The following is a 23,988-nucleotide window of genomic DNA, read 5'->3' as shown; positions in this document are numbered from 1 at the left end:
ATTGATTGATTGATTGATTGATATTCTTCGGTCACAAATCACTCCTGCCACCTTTGTCCACCCACTCCACCCTGCCTGCACTCTCTTCTTCACCTCTTTACCACACTCTCCATTACTTTGGACAGTTGACCCCAAATATTTAAACTCATCTACTTTCACCACTTCTACTCCTTGTAACTGCTTCTGTGTAGGCTCTCAGTTGTCCAGGTGGTTTCCACAGTAGAGAAGCTTGAATCTTCGACTGGACTGGGTTGCTTGACGTGAGGACGTTTCGCTTCAAATCACAGTAGCTTCCTCAGCTAAAACTCTTGCTCTGGTAGTCTGACTTCTGTCTTGACTCTTGTAGAGAAGAATAAACCAGAAGCCAACAAAAGCTGGAGTTTTTTTAACCTAACCAGACCCCACCTACCGAGAGGCTGACTGCTATAGGCTAGTGACTAAACAATAGCTCTAATTAGCACCTATTGTGCTCTAGATAGCACTCTCCTAATGACAGGACGGAAGCCTCCCCTGATGGCTCCCTTGACGACTCTCTCCTGATGACATGAATGACTCATTACCATGAACAAAAGACTGAAACTGCTTTGACCTGAGTACCACATTGTAAACATGGGACAAAGCGTGTCTGAGACCCGCTCCGCGGTTAAGGCTGGGTTTCAACTTTTACAAAGAATGCTTCCTTGACACCTCTCTCAAACCATTTCTTCTCTCTGGCTAAGATTTTAACTTCCTTGTCCTCAAACATGTGGTTAGTGTCTTTCAGGTGGAGATGAACTGCAGACTGAGGTCCACTGGCGACCTCTCTGCGGTGCTGGTATAGCCTCTTGTGTAAAAGTTGCTTCGTCTCACTTATGTAGTGTTCATTACAGTTTTCCTGACATCTGATATGATACACTACATTGCTCTGTTTGTAACTAGGGATCCTGTCCTTAGGGTGAACTAATTTCTGTCTCAAGGTGTTGACTGGTTTAAAGTAAACTGGGGTTTTGTGCTGTCTGAAGATCCTCTGTAGTTTTTCCCCTACTCCTGCTAAATAAGGGAGAGACACTCCTCTTCTTCTTGTCTCCGTCTCCTGTCTATCTGGTCTCTTTGTTTTCTGGGACTTCTGCACTTTGTCCAGAGACCAACGTGGGTACCCACATACTGTGAGGGCTTTCCGTACAAGTTGTTGCTCTTTAGCCCTTCCCTCTGCAGTTGTGGGCACCTGTAGGGCTCTGTGTTGAAGAGTCCTGATTACCCCGAGCTTGTTTTCAAGGGGGTGGTTTGAGCCAAAGAGCAGAATTGATTTGAAGCGAAACGTCCTCACGTCAAGCAACCCAGTCCAGTCGAAGATTCAAGCTTCTCTACTCCTTGTAACTGCACTATTCCACTGGGCTCCCTCTCATTCACACACATGGACTTAGTCTGACTCCTACTGACTTTCATTCCCCTGCTCTCCAGAGCATATCTCCACCTTGACAGGCTAGACTCAACTTGCTCTCTACTCTCACTACAGATCACAATGTCATCTGCAAACATCATAGTCCATGGGGACTCCTGTCTGATCTCATCCATCACCATGTCCATCATCATTGTAAACAAGAAAGGACTCTGAGCTGATCCTTGATGTAATCCCACCTCCACCTTAAATGAATCTGTCATTCCTACTGCACATGTCACCGCTGTCACAGTGTCCTTGTATATAAGGTTTCTCTAGATCCACAAACACACAATGTAACTCCATTTGGCCTTCTCTACACTTCTCCATCAGCACTCTCAGAGCAAACACTGCATCTGTAGTGCTCATTCTCAGCATGAAACCATATTGCTGCTCACAGAGCTTCACCTGTTTTCTAAACCTAGCTTCTACTACTCTTTCTCAAAACTTGATGCTGTGGCTGACAAGATTAATGCCTCTGTGGTTACTGCAGCTCTGCACATCACCCTTGTTCTTAAAAATACGAACCAGCACACTTTGTCTCCACTCCTCAGGGGAGGTGATGGTCTAGTGGTTAAGGCATTGGGCTTGAGACCACAAGATCCTCCATTCAAATCCCAGCCTGACTGGAAAATCACTAAGAACCCTTGGGCAAGGTCTTCAATCCCCTGTTGCTCCCAGTGTGTAGTGAGCACCTTGTATGGTAGCACCCTGGCATTGGGGTGAATGTGAGGCATTATTTGAAAAGTGCTATATAAATGCAGCCCATTTATTTATTCCTCAGGCATCCTCTCACTTTCCAAGATTTTATTAAACAATCTGGTTAGAAACTTCACTCCCATCTCTCCTAGACATTTCCATGCCTCCACTGGAATGTCATCTGGAGCAGCTGCCTTTCCGCTCTTCATCCTCTTCATAGCAGCCCTCACTTCTTCCTTACTAATCTCTTGTACTTCCTGATTTACTCTCACCACATCATCCAGCCTTTTCTCTCTCATAGTCATCAGCTCCTCAAAATATTCCCTCCACCTTCTCAACACTCTCCTTGTCAGCACATTACCATCTACATCTTTTACCACCCTAACCTGCTGCACATCCTTTCCAGCTCTGTCCCTTTGGCTGGCCAATCGGTACAAGTCCTTTTTTCCTTCCTTACTATTCAACTTCTTGTACAGCTCACAATATGCCTTTTCCTTCACTTTTGCCTCTTCTCTTTTCGCCTTACACCGCATCTCCTTGTACTCCTGACTACTTTCTTCATCTCTCCGACTATCCCAAAACTTTTTCGCCAACCTCTTTCTCCTTATGCTTTCCTGGACCTCTTCATTCCACCACCAAGTCTCCTTGTCTTCCTTCCACTGTCCAGATGTCATACCCAGTACTGCCTTAGCTGTCTCCCTCACCACATCTGCAGTACTTTTCCAGTTGTCCAGAATTGCTTCCCCTCCAACCAGTGCTTCTCTCACCTGCTCGCTAAATTTCACACAACAGTCTTCCTCCTTCAGCTTCCACCATCTGATCCTTTGTTGAGCTCTCACTCTCTTCTTCTTCATCTCTAAAGTCATCCTACAAACCACCATCATATGCTGTCTAACGACACTCTCTCCTGCCACCACCTTACAGTCTCCCAATTTCTTTTAGCCTAGATCTGTCAGGGTTGGTGACCAGGACCTAAACATATTTAAGACCCCAGAAGCAAGCAGAGTGACTCAGCAGGATGTGTGTCCAAAAAATCCAGATGATTTATTACAGCTCAAAGTAGAGAAGCTTGAATCTTCAACAAGACTGGGTTGCTTGATGCGAGGACATTTCGCTTCAAATCACAGAAGCTTCCTCAGCTAAAATTCTTGCTCTGGTAGTCTGACTTCTGTCTGACCCTTGTCAAGAAGAACAAACAGAAGCCACAAAAATTGGAGTTTTAAACCTAACCAGATGCCTCCTACTGAGAGGCAGACTGCTATTGGCTACTGATTAAACATTTGCTTTAATTAGCACCTATTGTGCTCTAGTTAGTACCCTCCTAATGACAGGGTAGCTGTCCCTCCTAACAATGGGACTGACGCCTCTCCTGATGATGTGAATGACTCATTACCATGAACAAAAGACTGAAACTGCTTTGATCTGAGTACCCCATTGTAAACAGGGGACAAAGCGTGTCTCAGACCCCCTCCCCGGTTAAGGCTGGGTTTCAACTGTTTCACATAGAATGCCTCCAGTCCAGTCGAAGATTCGAGCTTCTGTGCTATGGAAACCACCTGGACAACAGAGAGCCTACACAGAAATACAGCTCAAAGTGAAAACTAACAAAACCATGCTGACCACTTGGTGAGGGACCCAGGATACCAAATATTAACAAAAATGTAATTCTGAACAGAAGAAACAAACAGAACACAGTACTCACAAACCAGACTGGAAAGAAATGGCAGCACTCTCTAACCCTCAAACAGTAAGACAATGGACCCACAAGGAAAGACAAACAAGGCAGGGTTTAAATAAGCAGACTCAAGAAAAGCAAGTGCAAATAATCAAAGCCAATCAAGACATGTGAAGAACTGTGTGAATGAATACACGAGTAGAGTAGAGGATCATATTTAATGTGGGTAACCAACAAAAGCAATAAATGCATTTCCAGAAGGGCCAACGGCACGTGTCTCTCACTCCTCCCCAGCACTGTTGTTAAGAGTGCCAGTTGGGAGCGTGGCTGCAATTGGGAAGTGAACCCGAGTCGCTGGCATCCCAGTCCAACGTGCAAGCTGTTACGCCACCACACCCATCCCAAATGAGGGCAGTAAACCAGGGGATCCTCAAGACTAAATAACATAAGAGCATAACCTATAACCAACAAAGCATTTAAGAGAAAACAAACATTGAACATAGAATAACCAAAGGCACTAGAAAGAAACCACAATGCATCAACATAGACCATCAAAGAAAACAAGAGGCATAAATCAGGACCCAAACATCACATGGGAGTATGTCAAGGATATTATATAGTTCATGCTCTTATTATCGTTTATTTTCTTTAGTTTATGCTTATATTATTATTATTTATTTTCTTATAGTTTATGCTTATTATTTTTCCTCTTTGTGAGAAGAGGAGGTTTTAGAAAGAAAGACTTGTTGTCTGCATTCTTCATGATTGAGCAAACTATTTTTCATTTTGCCTTATCCTGCTTTGAGGAGCCACAAGGCTCATGTTGCAGGAATGGAAGGTTTCAGCCGTTACCTCGCTTTGCTATCACCCTCTTGCAGACATGACTCGTGTAACCTCTCCCGACTGTCCTTGTTTGTTTTTTCTCATGTTGAACTAAATAAAAGGCTGGGCCAGAGGAGGGGATTTTAGGAGAGCTTTGTAGCTGAGCACTTACAAGCTGCTTCATTGTTCTCCTCCTCTGCGCAGAGCAAAAAATATATATATATTTGTCTCTCTCTCTGAGTGGTTTCTTTTCAGTGTTTGTGCCTCTCATTTCTTTAAAAACAGGGTGCAAACCCAACAGTTTTTTCTTGGCGCCCAACGTGGGGCGTCGACAGATCTTCTCGAGGGAACGGAGGAAGACACGTCGCAGACTGTGCACAGTCGATTCCACTAGAGGGATCGAAGGAAAGTCCTGAGGAGTGAATTCTCCGTCGGGCCGGTGACTATAGACGTCCACCTCCGCTCGCCGCAGTAGATTGACGACGCCTCCGAACCAAATGAGGGGCGCAACAAATTAAGGTAAGTAATTACTGCCTGCCTGTGAGGAAAATATGTTGAGGAGGGGTTTGAGTCCCCATCCAGAATAAAGTGCGGGGGAGGGAGTTAGAGTCTCCGGTCCTGCCGGCACAGGTGGCGGAGGGGTTAGAGTCCCCATCCGGCTGAGAAATACAGGAGGAGTAAGAATAAATTTCAGGAGAAGCAGTTAGAGAGACGCGAATTAATTGATTATTTCAAAAGTGAAACTGTGTTTGTGGTATGAATGAGAGAAAATTCTGTTTTTGTTGTTTTGTTGTAAGGATTTTGTTGTGTTATTTATGTCTTGATATAAAATGATTTATTATTATTATTATTTTTTTTATTTTTTTTTAGATGAGAGCTTGTCTGTAATTGCAATCATTGATGAAATCTGTAATTTATTTTGTATATGTGTGAGAGTTGGAGCGGTTGTGGGAGTGTGTGTGTGTGTGTGACAGTGTCGGACTGTATGTGTGGTATTGTTTGACTGAGTATTCCTTAGTAATGATAAAAGAATGAGACTGTGAGTGACAACCACAGGCAGCTTGATATCCCATTTTATCAGGGGATAAAAATGGAGCCGTTGTCTGCAAAGTAGGTCATTTTAAGTCCATATGCACCACACTCACATATTCCCGACAAGTCTGCAAAGAGGGGGATTCCAAGGAAGGTCCGCCCCACGGGGTACAAGCTTGACCTGAACTTTGCAGAGTGAAGGGGAATAGGTGAACAACATGGGAAACACATGCACAGAAAATAAGCCCCTATTTCAGGGCGACGAAAAATACATGCACAAACGCAATCTGGAAAATCTGAAGTACATAACTAAATGGAAAAAGAAATATGGCTTTTCAGGTAAATTGGTTATGCCAGATTGTGAAGGTTTGGTGTTAAAACTTACAGCAGCAGCAGCAAATAAAAAGGGTAACAGGAAAGTAATAAAATGGCTCAGTGAAGCACGGATGAGAGTAGAGGCCATAAAGAGGAAAAAAAGACGAGAAAGGAAAGTCAGAGGGGAAAGTAATGTTTGTAAAACCTGAAGATAATGAGACGGCCGTGAGAGGCTGTGATGTAAATCCACCCCTGCAGCCACAAAATCAGGCTGCAGTAAGACAAGCGGCACCAACAGTGGCTCCACCACTGGTAAAGGACCCGATTTTTGACCCTAATTATCCCCAGGGGAGTTCTGAAGGTCCGTCATATGACCCAATAAGCTCACTGTATCCAAATCCATTTTTGGATAATCAGAGGGTGGAATTTTCAACTGTATTGACCCCGCCTGCGGCAACAAATTCTTTAATGCCCGAAAAATACATTTTGAGAGACAGGGCTATGATTAAGCCGCCTCTAAAATACGGTTTCATTATATCCCCAGATCACAGTTTTATTGCTCCAATGATCCAGGTCCCAAACCCAAATATAGCTCAAGGACAGCCGCCATTCCTTCATGTCTTCCGTCCATGGACACCAGAAGAGGCAGCAAAGGCCGTGTCTGGCCTGCCAGACCCACAAACTGATGTGGAAGAATGGGTAAAGGGAAAAGATATACATATACAAGACTCCCTCAAGGTTTTGCTGACAGTCCGATCATTTTTACACATGCAATAAATTGTTGCTTATCTTCATTTACTCCACCAGAAGATTCACAAATCTTGGTGTATGTAGATGACATTTTGGTGGCAGGAAAGACAAAAGACAGCTGTACAAAATGTACTATGATGCTTTTGCAACATTTGGCAGAAACAGGAAGTAAAATTAAAAAGCAAAAGTTGCAGTTCGTGCAACCACAAGTGACTTATTTAGGCCATGTCTTATCAGCTGAGGGGAAACTAATACAAGACGATCGAAAGCACACTATTCTCAAAGCGCCTAAACCGTCAACAAAAAAGGAAATGATGACTTTCTTAGGTATCTGTAATTATTGCAGAGCCTGGATTCCATGTTACGCAGAGAAGGTGCAGAAATTGCAGGATTTAATACACTCTATACCAACGGCTATGACTGACAAAATACAGTGGAATAAAGAAGCTGAAGAACAGTTTACAGCTCTTAAACAAGAACTTGTGAGTTCCACAGTATTATCTCTGCCCAATTATGCCAAGCCATTCACTCTCATGGTGGACACAAAACAGGGATTCATGTGTGCAGCTACAACAACATGGTAATAAAAATAAACCAGTTGGCTATTATTCCAAACGTTTGGATACATTCTTATTGCCTGCTAGACAGATAGCTTATACAGCAATGCTATTGTCTCAGCCACATATTACCATTGAAAGATGCAACACCTTGAATCCCGACACGCTCCTACCTACTGAGACAGACGGTGAACCGCATGATTGTTTGGCAGACACACAGAAACAACAATTACCTCGACCAGACTTAACAGACGAACCATTTACAGATGTACTACATTACTTTGTGGATGGCTCATGTTTCAAAGATCAGAAAGGACAGACATTAACAGGCTATGCTGTTGTTCAATTACCAAATACTGTTATTGAAGCAAAACAGATTGATCATTTTAAATCAGCCCAAGCTGCAGAACTCATTGCATTAACCAGAGCTTGTATCTTGGCTAAAGAACAGAAACTGACAGTCTATACAGATAGTCAATATGCATTTTCAACAATTTGGTTCTTTGCAAAACAATGGCAACAAAGAGGTATGATAACCTCTACAGGGAAACCAGTGACACATGCAGGCTTACTCACAAATTTGCTAGAAGCAGTGACATTACCATCACACCTGGCATTATGTAAATGCGCAGCCCACACCAGAGGTACAGATTTTGTCTCCAGAGGAAACTGCCTGGCAGACGAAATAGTGAAAGAAGCAGCAGCTGGTCGATGTGGCACTTCTTCTATTTACACAGCTCAGACAGACAATGAACCATTAATAGATTCTGACCTTTTATTGGATATGCAAAAACAGGCACCAGCGCAGGAACGACATTTGTGGTTGAAAAATGGGGCAACCCCAAACCCCAAAGGACTTTATTGTGTACATAACAAACCCATCCTACCCAAAAGCTTATTCAAAGCAGCCGCAATTGCGACACATGGGTTAACGCATGTGTCGACAGGGGGGATGGTATATATGGTAGACCAATACTTTACTACCTATGGATTTAATTTATACTCAAAAAATTTTTGTAAAGCCTGTGTTACCTGATTGAAACACAACCCACAGGGAAATATAAGACCCCGGAGAGGGCAATTCCCAAAACCACAGTATCCTTTTCAAATTGTTCATATGGACTTTATTGAACTAAATCGATGTGGACCTTATCAATACTGTCTAGTATTAATTGATGCCTTTTCAAAATGGGTAGAAATTGTTCCATCACAAAAAGCAGATGCTTTAACAGTAGTAAAAGCATTGTGTAAGACAATTATTCCGTATTATGGAATACCAGAGACATTGTACAGTGATAATGGAACACATTTTGTAAATGAAGTTGTACAAAGAGTAGCAGAACACATGAAAATTAAGTTAAAACATCATTGTGCTTACCACCCACAAAGTGCAGGATTAGTGGAAAGGACAAATGGCACAATAAAAATAAGACTAAGGAAATGTATGGAAGAGACAAAACGAACCTGGATTGAATGTTTGGACCTAGTAAAATTGTATATGAGAATAACACCAACACCATCAGGTTTAACACCATTTGAGATACTTTATGGACGACCATATCGTCTACCAATTTTTGACATGAATACTAAAACAGCAGATGAGGAACAAACATTAGCAGATTTTATGAAAAAGACAATAACACAGAAAGAGATAACTCAAACACATTTACTGCCGAATAATTTTGATCTTCCACAGGACGGCCTTCCAGCAGTCCAGCCAGGAGACTGGGTGTTCATCAGAGTGATTAAGAGGAAGAACTGGTCCAGTCCTCATTGGGAAGGTCCATACCAAGTGCTGTTAACAACACCAACTGCAGTAAAGATAGCGGAGAGATCAACATGGATACATCTAAGTCACTGTAAGATACAGCGGGTGTTGGCTGCCTCCACAGTGTAAGGGGAAGTCTGGCTACAAAGGGAGTCTATTTAATTAGCAATAGATTGTCTCAACGCCAGTGAAGCAGGGAGATCCTTGCACTATTAGGTGAGGTTGGTTAACAACACTGTATCCTAGCAATCATGACTGAACTACAGCAGACCCCGGAGCGGCGTGCTCAGCGCTGCCGCTGCCGGACTGCTGGTAGGGCAGCCAGTTGCATTGTGATCTTAGTGTGTTTCGTGCTCCTCGGATTCCTGGCCTGGTGGTTGACCCAAGCTCACTGTGGACCGAGCCAGAGAACAACGGAAGCAACGTCAGAAGAGGTTTATTCATAATGTGAATGAGACAGATGGGCACCCTCATATATACCATACTAATATGTGGTACAGATATGTTCATTTATTGGCTATGGAATTACATGTTACTAATTGTTATGTTTGTTCGCAAATACCTATATCCTCAACACACCCAGCTCTGACGGCTAAACCGTACCCTGCTAGGGTGACAGAATGTCTTATCATACGGATGCATAAAACTGTATTTCGGGGGCAACAGTTCTCAGCAAATCTGACAAGACGTAACACCACTTGCCTCAGTGCAACCACTTATATGATAGGGATTTCAACAGAAGATGTACAAGCGTGCCCAAGTGTTGCGCCATTGACTAGACTGAAGGGAAATGCAAAAATATCATCACATGTTAAATTGTCATCACAACGGCCATTCCCGATTTGCTTTTACGGGACAGGGAATAAAACTGTAGGTAAAATTAAGAAACGTCTGTGTACCCAAACGTATGTTTTATCAAATAATTTAAGCCTAACCAAAACATATTATGTGGATGGTACTTATTTTCATCGCATGGGGAACGGATGAATCATGTGCTTATGTTAGTAAGTTTTTGCTACCACCTGTAAATGGTACTCCAGTGTATGATGACATCTATTGGCTTTGTGGTTCCAGACTGTACAAGAGTCTCCCACCAAATTGGGGTGGTGTGTGTGCACCTACCCAGGTGACTGACCATACATATGTGGTAGTGCCAAGGACCTCCACAGAGAAGAATGGCAGCACCAGACGGAGGAGATCGATATACCCAGATGTGTTACCACATGATCACATGTGGGGCTCGGATGTACCAAAGGACCAAAAATTGTGGTCTGTAGGAGATAAAATAGCACATTCATTGTTCCCCTGGATAGGAGTGGTAAAAAATTCATTAATGATTGAAACTCTGAATTATCGATTGGGTCTGTTCATGAATGTAACTGAGAAAATAGTAGCAGCTCAAAACACTGAAATAGATGCTTTACGTACCATGGTGATGCAAAATCGCATGGTTTTAGACTTGCTTACTGGTTCACAGGGAGGAGTTTGTGTTCTGCTGAACACAACATGCTGTACTTTCATCCCAGACTCCATTCATTCAGTGGATGTGCAGGACGCATTGGAAGAGCTGAATAAACTTCGTGATGCAATGCATAAAGACACCCTAGCCGTGAACCGGTGGAATCCCTGGTCCTGGTTGACTTCAGGACTATGGTGGCAGTTACTATTGAAAATGGTGACACCAGTTATTATAGTCCTAATTCTGATTGGACTTTGCATGTGTTGTGTGATCCCTTGTATCAAAACAATGGTTGGCAAAATGGTGTCAAATACATTTGTACAGTGTAATCTGGCTTTCCAACAAACTATGCCAAAATATCAAGCATTGAAACAGTCAGACCTTAGTGGAGAAAACTATAATGACAGTGTTGAGAATTATGATGATATTGAAAAGCCCATAACTCCAGTTCAAGCTTGAACTGTTGACGTGATGAGTTAACACACTCTTAGCCTATGAAGCTTTAGCTGAAAATATAATAAGACAAGTGGTTAAAGTGGACAAATTTTCTATTGAAGTGTGTTTTGGACATGACAAACTTATGTAAATAAACGATAAACAGGGAGGATTATGTCAAGGATTTTATACAGTTCATGCTCTTATTATCATTTATTTTCTTTAGTTTATGCTTGTATTATTATTATTTATTTTCTTATAGTTTATGCTTATTATTTTTCCTCTTTGTGAGAAGAGGAGGTTTTAGAAAGAAAGACTTGTTGTCTGCATTCTTCATGATTGAGCAAACTATTTTTCATTTTGCCTTATCCTGCTTTGACGAAGCCACAAGGCTCATGTTGCAGGAATGGAAGGTTTCAGCCGTTACCTTGCTTTGCTATCACCCTCTTGCAGACATGACTCATGTGTAACCTCTCCCGACTGTCCTTGTTTGTTTTTTCTCATGTTGAACTAAATAAAAGGCTGGGCCAGAGGAGGAGATTTTAGGAGAGCTTTGTAGCTGAGCACTTACAAGCTGCTTCATTGTTCTCCTCCTCAGCGCAGAGCAAAAAATATATATATATTTCTCTCTCTCTCTGACTGGTTTCTTTTCAGTGTTTGTGCCTCTCATTTCTTTAAAAACAGGGTGCAAACCCAACAGAGTACAAAGAGCAAACGCTACCGAACAGTACAAGCACCACAAAAGACATATCAAACATGATACAGAAAACAAGTGACACTCAACATATTATAATCAAAGGAACCAGACACACAAGATGCATAATAAAACAACCAGACATGCAACACCGAGAAACCAGAATCTGAGAACCATGAGTATTGCTTCAGAACAGACATGATGGGACTGCTGCTTAAACTGTAACTCCACGAAATGCAAATGTTACACAACAGCAATAAGAACTAACTTAGCAATACTAGTATAAACTGTTCCAACAGTACAACAAGGCAAAACAAAATCCAGACTTTAGTTTTCACTGTATAGACAGACACTAGTGGTACAGAGACTGTCCCTTTAAGAGGCGAACACATTCACACCTAACCGGGGCACAGCATCATGCACACACATGACAGTTGACTAAGACAAAACATACCGACTAAACTCAAACATACCCTGGACTTGGGAGGGCAAACATGAGCAAACCCCACAACTAGATGACAGCATGACAGGATCTCCTACACAGAATGTAGTCTGGCTGTGTGCACCTTCCTCCACTCTTATATGTCACCCTGTGCTCCTCCCTTTTCTTAAAGTAGGTGTTCGCCATTACTTCCTCATCACCTCTGTTCCCTCACAACTTACCTGTAGGGCATATGCACTGATGATATTCATCATCACCCTTCAATTTCCAACTTCACACTCATCACCCTGTCAGACACTCACTTAACCTCCAACACACTCTTAACATATTCTTCCTTTAAAATGACCCCAACACCATTTCTCTTCCTGTCCTCACCATGACACAACAACTTGAACCCACCTCCTATGCTCCTGCTCTTACTTCCCTTCCACTTGGTCTCTTGCACACACAACATGTCTACCTTTCTCCTCTCCATCATATCAGCCAGCTCTCTCCTTTTATCAGTCAGACTGCCAACATTCAAAGTCCCGACTCTCACTTCCACCCTTCTAGTTTTCCTCTTCTCCCGCTGTCTGTGGACACGTTCTCCTCCTCTTCTTCTTCTTTGAACAGCAGTAGCCCAAATTCCTCTGTCACCCTAATGGCAACGGCACCAGAGGCGGTTGTTGTTAACCTGGGCCTCGACTGATCCGGTATGGAAATTTAATTTGTAATTGTGTTCTACTAAATATGGGGGAAGACAAGTGAGTTTTAAAAGAAAGAACAGAAACTAAAAACATGAGGTGAAGAAAGGTTCAACCTCAAGGTTCATATTTAAACTTTGGAAACAGATGTGATTTGTGTCTGTGTTTTTCCTTTGACAGAAACAGAGCCTGGACATGGACCTTCAGTTGAGAACTCAGAGTTACAATGATAATAAACAGAAAAAAAAAGTTAAGATGGTAAGATGATGATGTCTGTTGTGACATGAGATGCTGAGTGTGCAGCGTGTACCAGGTCATGGCAGCCTCCGTTTTGCATCTCACACGGGTTGACCAGGTCACATGTCACGCCGTCGCCCATGTAGCCGGACTTACAGACGCACTCACTCTGCAGACAAACAGACACACGTCAGCACACCATGATTCTGTTTGCTGAAGACGTGATGTGACTAACCAGACAATCACCTGAAAGAATGTTTGTTAACAGTTTTATTGTTAATGTTTGTTATTCATCATTATTTTAATGTTTTTTTTAATCCATACTATCATAACTAAAACAAAATTAATAAAATCAAAATGTTAATAACTTATTATTACCACTTGTTTGGTAACAGTAATCTGTTCAGTTTTTTAAATGTACGTTCATAATCCGTTCCTAAAACCTTAGTTTTAATATGTATTCATAACTGGTTAATAACATCTTACCATTGTTAATGTTTGTTATTTATTGTTATTTTATTTTATTTTTTACACATAATGCAATTACTGAAACAAAATGAATCAAATTGTTAATGTTTGTTATTCATTGTTATGTTAATATTTTTATCCATAATGTGATTACTGAAACAAAATTAATCAAGTCAAAATGTTAAGAAGTTATTATTACCACTTGTTGCACAATTTTAAAATGTGTTAATATGTATTCATAACTACTTAACAACAGCTTATTTACTAATTCATGCATTTATTTCTTCTAGGCTGGACTATTGTAATTCATTATTATCAGGTTGTCCTAAAAGTTCCCTGAAAAGCCTTCAGTTAATTCAAAATGCTGCAGCTAGAGTACTGACGGGGACTAGAAGGAGAGAGCATATCTCACCCATATTGGCCTCTCTTCATTGGCTTCCTCTCCTGTGGAACCAGCTCCCAATTCAGATCAGGGAGACAGACACCCTCTCTACTTTTAAGATTAGGCTTAAAACTTTCCTTTTTGCTAAGGTTTATAGTTAGGGCTGGATCAGGTGACCCTGAACCATCCCTTAGTTATGCTGCTATAGACGTAGACTGCTGGGGGGTTCCCATGATGCACTGTTTCTTTCTCTTTTTGCTCTGTATGCACCACTCTGCATTTAATCATTAGTGATCGATCTCTGCTCCCCTCCACAGCATGTCTTTTTCCTGGTTCTCTCCCTCAGCCCCAACCAGTCCCAGCAGAAGACTGCCCCTCCCTGAGCCTGGTTCTGCTGGAGGTTTCTTCCTGTTAAAAGGAAGTTTTTCCTTCCCACTGTCACCAAGTGCTTGCTCACAGGGGGTCATTTTGACCATTGGGGTTTTTCTGTAATTATTGTATGGCCTTGCCTTACAATATAAAGCGCCTTGGGGCAACTGTTTGTTGTGATTTGGCGCTATATAAATAAAATTGATTGATTGATTGATATTATTATGTGTTAAAATTCTTTTCAGCTAAGTTTATTTTCTGATGCCTGTCAACAATTTATTGTTGTCATTGTTTATTAAATATTAATAACTTGTTATTAACGGTTGTTATCCTGTAATTTTGTTGATGATCATTTCTTTATAATGAGTTTTATGTGGGAGTAATAACTGACCTGTCCAGGGCCGATGTGGTTGCAGTTGGCGTTCGCGCTGCAGCCGCCTCGACTGTCCAGCTGACAGTTATTGATCTCAACACACACTTGACCGTCACCTGACCAACCCTCAATACACACACACGACACATTACCCGGACCCGCAAACACACACTGAGCCTGCAGGGAGACAGTGAGACACAAAAACAGGGAGACGACGTGGAAATCGTACATTCACAAAGACAGACACATTAATGTGAGGCCACAATAAAAAAAATAAAAAAGAAAGCACAAGTGGGAGGGGCTAATTCTGCAGGTGACCTACTGAGAACACTGTGCTGATGTTCTAGACCCTACTCTACTAAATGTTTTTCAATAACTAAGGTATTTTGTATAGATGTATGTTTTGTATGTCACTTTTAAAAACGTATCATAAAAATTAATCCACTAATTGTTGGATCCTCAACAAACAGGTTGACCCTTTAAACCAAACAGGTGGATTTATATAATCCTATATAATCCAACAATAGTGGAAAATTACTGAAAATTACTGAGAACCCTTGGACAAGGTCTTAAATCCCCATGTTGCTCCTGGTGTGCAGTTGAGCATCTTCAGTGTGTGAATGGGTGAATGTGAGGCATCACTGTAAAGCACAAAGAACATCTGCTTCACACGGGAAAAATGGAATATAAAGACTCGAGCGGGAATCAGACTTACATTGACGTCACAGCCTCCACGACTGCTCTTCAGGCAGAGATTAATAGGAGAACAGGAGTGGCCGTCACCCTCATAACCGTCCCGACACACACATCTGATGGAACAACGAACACAACAACGATACATACAAACAACTCATTTACATGGGCTCAACTCTGTGTCTATGTGGAATGCAGTCCACTGTGCGTGCAGTAGGCTCAGATGTGGCTGTAATAGTAGTACTAGTAGTAGTAGTAGTATCTTGCATGGTATGCAGTCCGTTGTGCGTGCAGTAGGTGTGGATGTGGTTGTAGTAGTAGTAGTAGTAGTATCTTACGTGGAGCGCAGTCCGTTGTGCGTGCAGTAGGTGTGAATGTGGTTGTATAGTTGCAGTTGTCATAGTTGTAGTATCAGTATCTTACATGGAGTGTAGTCCGTTGTACGTGCAGTATGCTTGGATGTGGTTGTAGTAGTAGTAGTAGTAGTAGTAGTAGTAGTAGTATCTTACGTGGAGCGCAGTCCGTTGTACGTGCAGTATGTTTGGATGTGGTTGTAGTAGTAGTAGCAGTAGTAGTAGTAGTAGTAGTAGTAGTATCTTACGTGGAGCGCAGTCCGTTGTGCGTATAGTAGGTGTGGATGTGGTTGTAGTAGTAGTAGCAGTAGTAGTAGTAGTAGTATCTTACGTGGAGCGCAGTCCGCTGTGCGTATAGTAGGTGTGGATGTGGTTGTAGTAGTAGTAGCAGTAGTAGTAGTAGTAGTATCTTACGTGGAGCGCAGTCCGTTGTGCGTATAGTAGGTGTGGATGTGGTTGTAGTAGTAGTAGCAGTAGTAGTAGTAGTAGTATCTTACGTGGAGCACAGTCCGCTGTGCGTGCAGTAGGTGTGGATGTGGTTGTAGTAGTAGTAGCAGTAGTAGTAGTAGTAGTATCTTACGTGGAGCGCAGTCTGTTGTGTGTGCAGTAGGTGTGAATGTGGTTGTATAGTTGCAGTTGTCATAGTTGTAGTATCAGTATCTTACATGGAGTGCAGTCCCTTGTGCGTGCAGTATGTGTGGATGTGGTTGTATTAGTAGTAGTAGTAGTAGTAGTAGTATCTTACGTGGAGCGCAGTCCGTTGTGCGTGTAGTAGGTGTGGATGTGGTTGTAGTAGTAGTAGTAGTAGTAGTAGTAGTAGTATCTTACGTGGAGCGCAGTCCCTTGTGCGTGCAGTATGTGTGGATGTGGTTGTATTAGTAGTAGTAGTAGTAGTAGTAGTATCTTACGTGGAGCGCAGTCCGTTGTGCGTGTAGTAGGTGTGGATGTGGTTGTAGTAGTAGTAGTAGTAGTAGTAGTAGTAGTATCTTACGTGGAGCGCAGTCCCTTGTGCGTGCAGTATGTGTGGATGTGGTTGTATTAGTAGTAGTAGTAGTATCTTACGTGGAGCGCAGTCCGTTGTGTGTGCAGTAGGTGTGGATGTGGTTGTAGTAGTAGTAGTAGTAGTATCTTACGTGGAGCGCAGTCCCTTGTGCGTGCAGTATGTGTGGATGTGGTTGTATTAGTAGTAGTAGTAGTAGTATCTTACGTGGAGCGCAGTCCGTTGTGCGTGTAGTAGGTGTGGATGTGGTTGTAGTAGTAGTAGTAGTAGTAGTAGTAGTAGTATCTTACGTGGAGCGCAGTCCCTTGTGCGTGCAGTATGTGTGGATGTGGTTGTATTAGTAGTAGTAGTAGTAGTAGTAGTATCTTACGTGGAGCGCAGTCCGTTGTGTGTGCAGTAGGTGTGGATGTGGTTGTAGTAGTAGTAGTAGTAGTATCTTACGTGGAGCGCAGTCTGTTGTGCGTGCAGTAGGTGTGAATGTGGTTGTATAGTTGCAGTTGTCATAGTTGTAGTATCAGTATCTTACATGGAGTGTAGTCCGTTGTACGTGCAGTATGTTTGGATGTGGTTGTAGTAGTAGTAGTAGTAGTAGTAGTAGTAGTATCTTACATGGAGTGCAGTCCCTTGTGCGTGCAGTATGTGTGGATGTGGTTGTATTAGTAGTAGTAGTAGTAGTAGTAGTAGTAGTATCTTACATGGAGTGCAGTCCCTTGTGCGTGCAGTATGTGTGGATGTGGTTGTATTAGTAGTAGTAGTAGTAGTAGTATCTTACGTGGAGCGCAGTCCGTTGTGCGTGTAGTAGGTGTGGATGTGGTTGTAGTAGTAGTAGTAGTAGTAGTAGTAGTAGTAGTAGTATCTTACGTGGAGCGCAGTCCATTGTGCGTGCAGTAGGTGTGGATGTGGTTGTAGTAGTAGTAGTAGTAGTATCTTACGTGGAGCGCAGTCCGTTGTGCGTGCAGTAGGTGTGGATGTGGTTGTAGTAGTAGTAGTAGTAGTAGTATCTTACGTGGAGCGCAGTCCGTTGTGCGTGCAGTAGGTGTGAATGTGGTTGTATAGTTGCAGTTGTCATAGTTGTAGTATCAGTATCTTACATGGAGTGTAGTCCGTTGTACGTGCAGTATGTTTGGATGTGGTTGTAGTAGTAGTAGTAGTAGTAGTAGTAGTAGTAGTAGTAGTAGTAGTATCTTACGTGGAGCGCAGTCCGTTGTACGTGCAGTATGTTTGGATGTGGTTGTAGTAGTAGTAGTAGTAGTAGTAGTAGTATCTTACGTGGAGCACAGTCCGCTGTGCGTGCAGTAGGTGTGGATGTGGTTGTAGTAGTAGTAGCAGCAGTAGTAGTAGTATCTTACGTGGAGCGCAGTCTGTTGTGCGTGCAGTAGGTGTGAATGTGGTTGTATAGTTGCAGTTGTCATAGTTGTAGTATCAGTATCTTACATGGAGTGCAGTCCCTTGTGCGTGCAGTATGTGTGGATGTGGTTGTATTAGTAGTAGTAGTAGTAGTATCTTACGTGGAGCGCAGTCCGTTGTGCGTGTAGTAGGTGTGGATGTGGTTGTAGTAGTAGTAGTAGTAGTAGTATCTTACATGGAGCGCAGTCCGTTGTGCGTGCAGTAGGTGTGGATGTGGTTGTAGTAGTAGTAGTAGTAGTATCTTACGTGGAGCGCAGTCCGTTGTGCGTGCAGTAGATGTGGATGTGGTTGTAGTAGTAGTAGTAGTAGTAGTAGTAATAGTAGTAGTAGTATCTTACGTGGAGCGCAGTCCGTTGTGCGTGTAGTAGGTGTGGATGTGGTTGTAGTAGTTGTAGTAGTAGTAGTAGTAGTATCTTACGTGGAGCGCAGTCCGTTGTGCGTATAGTAGGTGTGGATGTGGTTGTAGTAGTTGTAGTAGTAGTAGTAGTAGTATCTTACGTGGAGCGCAGTCCGTTGTGCGTGTAGTAGGTGTGGATGTGGTTGTAGTAGTAGTAGCAGTAGTAGTAGTAGTAGTATCTTACGTGGAGCGCAGTCTGTTGTGTGTGCAGTAGGTGTGAATGTGGTTGTATAGTTGCAGTTGTCATAGTTGTAGTATCAGTATCTTACATGGAGCGCAGTCCCTTGTGCGTGCAGTATGTGTGGATGTGGTTGTATTAGTAGTAGTAGTAGTAGTAGTAGTAGTATCTTACGTGGAGCGCAGTCCGTTGTGCGTGTAGTAGGTGTGGATGTGGTTGTAGTAGTAGTAGTAGTAGTATCTTACGTGGAGCGCAGTCCCTTGTGCGTGCAGTATGTGTGGATGTGGTTGTATTAGTAGTAGTAGTAGTAGTAGTAGTATCTTACGTGGAGCGCAGTCCGTTGTGCGTGTAGTAGGTGTGGATGTGGTTGTAGTAGTAGTAGTAGTAGTAGTATCTTACGTGGAGCGCAGTCCGTTGTGCGTGCAGTAGGTGTGGATGTGGTTGTAGTAGTAGTAGTAGTAGTATCTTACGTGGAGCGCAGTCCGTTGTGTGTGCAGTAGGTGTGGATGTGGTTGTAGTAGTAGTAGTAGTAGTATCTTACGTGGAGCGCAGTCCGTTGTGCGTGCAGTAGGTGTGAATGTGGTTGTATAGTTGCAGTTGTCATAGTTGTAGTATCAGTATCTTACATGGAGTGTAGTCCGTTGTACGTGCAGTATGTTTGGATGTGGTTGTAGTAGTAGTAGTAGTAGTAGTAGTAGTAGTATCTTACATGGAGTGCAGTCCCTTGTGCGTGCAGTATGTGTGGATGTGGTTGTATTAGTAGTAGTAGTAGTAGTAGTAGTAGTATCTTACATGGAGTGCAGTCCCTTGTGCGTGCAGTATGTGTGGATGTGGTTGTATTAGTAGTAGTAGTAGTAGTAGTATCTTACGTGGAGCGCAGTCCGTTGTGCGTGTAGTAGGTGTGGATGTGGTTGTAGTAGTAGTAGTAGTAGTAGTATCTTACGTGGAGCGCAGTCCGTTGTGCGTGCAGTAGGTGTGGATGTGGTTGTAGTAGTAGTAGTAGTAGTATCTTACGTGAAGCGCAGTCCGTTGTGCGTGCAGTAGGTGTGGATGTGGTTGTAGTAGTAGTAGTAGTAGTATCTTACGTGGAGCGCAGTCCGTTGTGCGTGCAGTAGGTGTGAATGTGGTTGTATAGTTGCAGTTGTCATAGTTGTAGTATCAGTATCTTACATGGAGTGTAGTCCGTTGTACGTGCAGTATGTTTGGATGTGGTTGTAGTAGTAGTAGTAGTAGTAGTAGTAGTATCTTACGTGGAGCGCAGTCCGTTGTACGTGCAGTATGTTTGGATGTGGTTGTAGTAGTAGTAGTAGTAGTATCTTACGTGGAGCACAGTCCGCTGTGCGTGCAGTAGGTTTGGATGTGGTTGTAGTAGTAGTAGTAGCAGCAGTAGTAGTAGTATCTTACGTGGAGCGCAGTCCGTTGTGCGTGTAGTAGGTGTGGATGTGGTTGTAGTAGTAGTAGTAGTAGTAGTATCTTACGTGGAGCGCAGTCCGTTGTGCGTGCAGTAGGTGTGGATGTGGTTGTAGTAGTAGTAGTAGTAGTAGTATCTTACGTGGAGCGCAGTCCGTTGTGCATGCAGTAGATGTGGATGTGGTTGTAGTAGTAGTAGTAGTAGTAGTAGTAATAGTAGTAGTAGTATCTTACGTGGAGCGCAGTCCGTTGTGCGTGTAGTAGGTGTGGATGTGGTTGTAGTAGTTGTAGTAGTAGTAGTAGTAGTATCTTACGTGGAGCGCAGTCCGTTGTGCGTGCAGTAGGTGTGGATGTGGTTGTAGTAGTAGTAGTAGTAGTATCTTACGTGGAGCGCAGTCCGTTGTGCGTGCAGTAGGTGTGGATGTGGTTGTAGTAGTAGTAGTAGTAGTATCTTACGTGGAGCGCAGTCCGTTGTGCGTGCAGTAGGTGTGGATGTGGTTGTAGTAGTAGTAGTAGTAGTATCTTACGTGGAGCGCAGTCCGTTGTGCGTGCAGTAGGTGTGGATGTGGTTGTAGTAGTAGTAGTAGTAGTATCTTACGTGGAGCGCAGTCCGTTGTGCGTGCAGTAGGTGTGGATGTGGTTGTAGTAGTAGTAGTAGTAGTATCTTACGTGGAGTGCAGTCTGTTGTGCGTGCAGTAGATGTGGATGTGGTTGTAGTAGTAGTAGTAGTAGTAGTAGTAGTAATAGTAGTAGTAGTATCTTACGTGGAGCGCAGTCCGTTGTGCGTGTAGTAGGTGTGGATGTGGTTGTAGTAGTTGTAGTAGTAGTAGTATCTTACGTGGAGCGCAGTCCGTTGTGCGTGCAGTAGGTGTGGATGTGGTTGTAGTAGTAGTAGTAGTAGTATCTTACGTGAAGCGCAGTCCGTTGTGCGTGCAGTAGGTGTGGATGTGATTGTAGTAGTAGTAGTAGTAGTATCTTACGTGAAGCGCAGTCCGTTGTGCGTGCAGTAGGTGTGGATGTGATTGTAGTAGTAGTAGTAGTAGTATCTTACATGGAGTGCAGTCCGTTGTGCGTGCAGTAGGTGTGGATGTGGTTGTAGTAGTAGTATTAGTAGTATCTTACGTGGAGCACAGTCCGTTGTGCGTGCAGTAGGTGTGGATGTGGTTGTAGTAGTAGTAGTAGTAGTAGTAGTAGTATCTTACGTGGCGCGCAGTCCGTTGTGCGTGCAGTAGGTGCGGATGTGGTTGTAGTAGTAGTAGCAGTAGTAGTAGTAGTAGTATCTTACGTGGAGCGCAGTCCGTTGTGCGTGCAGTAGGTGTGGATGTGGTTGTAGTAGTAGTAGTAGTAGTAGTAGTAGTAGTAGTATCTTACGTGGAGCGCAGTCCATTGTGCGTGCAGTAGGCGTGGATGTGGTTGTAGTAGTAGTAGTAGTAGTAGTAGTAGTATCTTACATGGAGCGCAGTCCATTGTGCGTGCAGTAGGTGTGGATGTGGTTGTAGTAGTAGTAGTAGTAGTAGTATCTTACGTGGAGCGCAGTCCGTTGTGCGTGCAGTAGGCGTGGATGTGGCAGTGCTGGTGCATGCTGTCAGAATTGCAGAGTGTAGCCGTCTTATCGCAGTAATCTCCAGTAAATCCATCTTGGCAGGATCCTTGTCGACACACGCCGGCACTGCCGGGACGGTTGTCACACACGCCGTGCACACAGCGACAGTCTGAAGACAAACAGGATTACAGATAAAATATTTTAAGAGCAGTTTTATTCCACCATCACTTCAGGTCATTTCACGTTTTCTGTCTTTTCCTGAGTTTCATCTGAAGTCTTTTGACCCATGTCGCTGAAGTTCTGATCTCATGGCTATACCTGCCATTGTGTGTCACTGGTCGATGTTCTGATCTTGTGTCTCTACTTTTCGTCATGTGTCATTGGTTGATGTTCTGATCTCGTGTCTCTACCTGTCATCATGTGCCACTGGTCGATGGTCCGATCTCATGGCTCTACCTGTTGTCGTGTGTCACTGGTCGATGTTCCGATCTCATGTCTCTACCTGTCATTATGTGTCACTGGTCAATGTTTCGAACTCGTGGTTCTACCCGTCATCATGTGTCACTGGTAGACATTCGATCTCGTGTGTCTACGTTTCGTCGTGTGTCACTGGTCGATGTTCCGATCTCATGGCTCTACCTGTTGTCGTTTGCCACTAGTCAGTGGTCCCATCTTGTGGATCTACCTGTCGTCGTGTGTCATTGCTTGATGCTTTGATCTCGTGTCTCTACCTGTCATCGTGTGTCATTGGTTGATGTTGTGATCTTGTGTTATCATGTGTCATTGGTTGATGTTCTGATCTCGTGACTCTACCTGCCATCGTGTGTCACTGGTCGATGTTCCGATCTCATGGCTCTACCTGTTCTCGTTTACCACTGGTTGATGGTCCCATCTTCTGTCTCTACCTGTTGTCCTGTGTCACTGGTTGACGTTCTGATCTCGTGGCTCTACCTGTCATCGTGTGTCATTGTTTGATGTTCCAATCTCGTGGCTCTACCCATCATCGTGTGTCATTGGTTGACATGCAATCTCATGTGTGTCTACCTGTCGTCATGTGTCACTGGTCGATGTTCAATCTCGTGGCGCTACCGGTCATCATGTGTCATTGGTTGATATACTGATCTCGTATGACTACCTGTCATCGTGTGTCACTGGTCGATGTTCCGATCTCATACCTGTCGTCGTGTGTCACTGGTCGATGTTCCGATCTCATGGCTCTACCTGTTGTCGTGTGTCACTGGTCGATGTTCCAATCTCATGGCTCTACTTGTTGTCTGCCACTGGTCGATGGTTCCAGCTTGTGGATCTACCTGTCGTCGTGTGTCATTGGTTGATGTTCGATCTCGTGTCTCTACCTGTCGTCGTGTGTCATTGGTTGATGCTCGATCTCGTGTCTCTACCTGTCGTCGTGTGTCACTGGTTGATGTGATCTTGTGTTGTCATGTGTCATTGGTTGATACTCTGATCTCATGTCTTTACCTGTCATCATGTGTCATTGGTTGATGTTCTGATCTCGTGACTCTACCTGTCGTTGTGTGTCATTGTTCGATGTTCCGATCTCATGGCTCTACCAGTCATCGTGTGTCAATGGTTGACGTGCAATCTCATGTGTCTACCTGTTGTCATGTGTCACTGGTCGATGTTCCAATCTCGTGGCTCTACCTGTCATCGTGTGTCACTGGTCGATGTTCCAATCTCATGGCTTACTTGTCGTTTGCCACTGGTCAATGGTCCAATCTCGTGGCTCTACCTGTCGTCGTGTGTCACTGGTTGATGTTCGATCTCGTGTCTCTACCTCCCATCGTGTGTCACTGGTCGATGTTCCAATCTCATGACTCTACCTGTTGTCATTTGCCATTGGTCTATGTTCAATCTCGTGTGTCTACCTGTTGTCCTGTGTCATCGGTTGATGTTCTGATCTCATGGCTCTACCTGTCGTCGTGTGTCATTGTGCGATGTTCTGATCTCGTGGCTCTACCCGTCATCGTGTGTCATTGGTTGAAGTTCCAATCTCGTGGCTCTACCTGTCATCGTGTGTCACTGGTCGATGTTCCAATCTCGTGGCTCTACCTGTCGCGTGTGTCACTGGTCAATGTTCCAATCTCGTGGCTCTACCTGTCTTCGTGTGTCACTGGTCGATGTTCCAATCTCGTGGCTCTACCTGTCATCGTGTGTCACTGGTCGATGTTCGATCTTGTGGCTCGTCAATGTGTGTCATTGGTTGATGTTCTGATATCATCGCTCTACCTGCACCTATGTGCTCTGCTATGACCTGATTGGCTGCTCGTGAGGTAACACCATTACCTTCGTCACAGTTTTCACCGTGCTTGGAGGGATCAGCACAGATGTGGCAGGCAATACCCGTGTAGTGTGACTGACAGCTGCATGATCCGTTGCCACGGATACCATCGAAGCACTGCACATTGCAAA

The 23,988-nt window shown here is 43.5% G+C and overlaps 1 protein-coding gene across 1 annotated transcript in view; it reads right to left on the bottom strand.

The window, feature by feature from the left end:
- Positions 1 to 23,988, bottom strand: part of stab1 (stabilin 1) — a 285,696-nt gene that overhangs the window by 196,063 nt on the left and 65,645 nt on the right. The window contains exons 22-26 of the mRNA XM_034164948.1: positions 23,863 to 23,974; positions 21,541 to 21,727; positions 15,293 to 15,386; positions 14,596 to 14,754; positions 13,059 to 13,154 (exon numbers count right to left, since the gene is read on the bottom strand). Coding sequence (XP_034020839.1) covers positions 13,059 to 13,154; positions 14,596 to 14,754; positions 15,293 to 15,386; positions 21,541 to 21,727; positions 23,863 to 23,974 — 648 coding nt within the window. The remainder of the gene's footprint in view (positions 1 to 13,058; positions 13,155 to 14,595; positions 14,755 to 15,292; positions 15,387 to 21,540; positions 21,728 to 23,862; positions 23,975 to 23,988) is intronic.

The sequence above is a fragment of the Thalassophryne amazonica genome, chromosome 3, assembly GCF_902500255.1.
Source record: "Thalassophryne amazonica chromosome 3, fThaAma1.1, whole genome shotgun sequence".
NCBI classification, from domain to species: domain Eukaryota; kingdom Metazoa; phylum Chordata; class Actinopteri; order Batrachoidiformes; family Batrachoididae; genus Thalassophryne; species Thalassophryne amazonica.
This window is presented reverse-complemented; position numbering and strand designations above follow the sequence as displayed.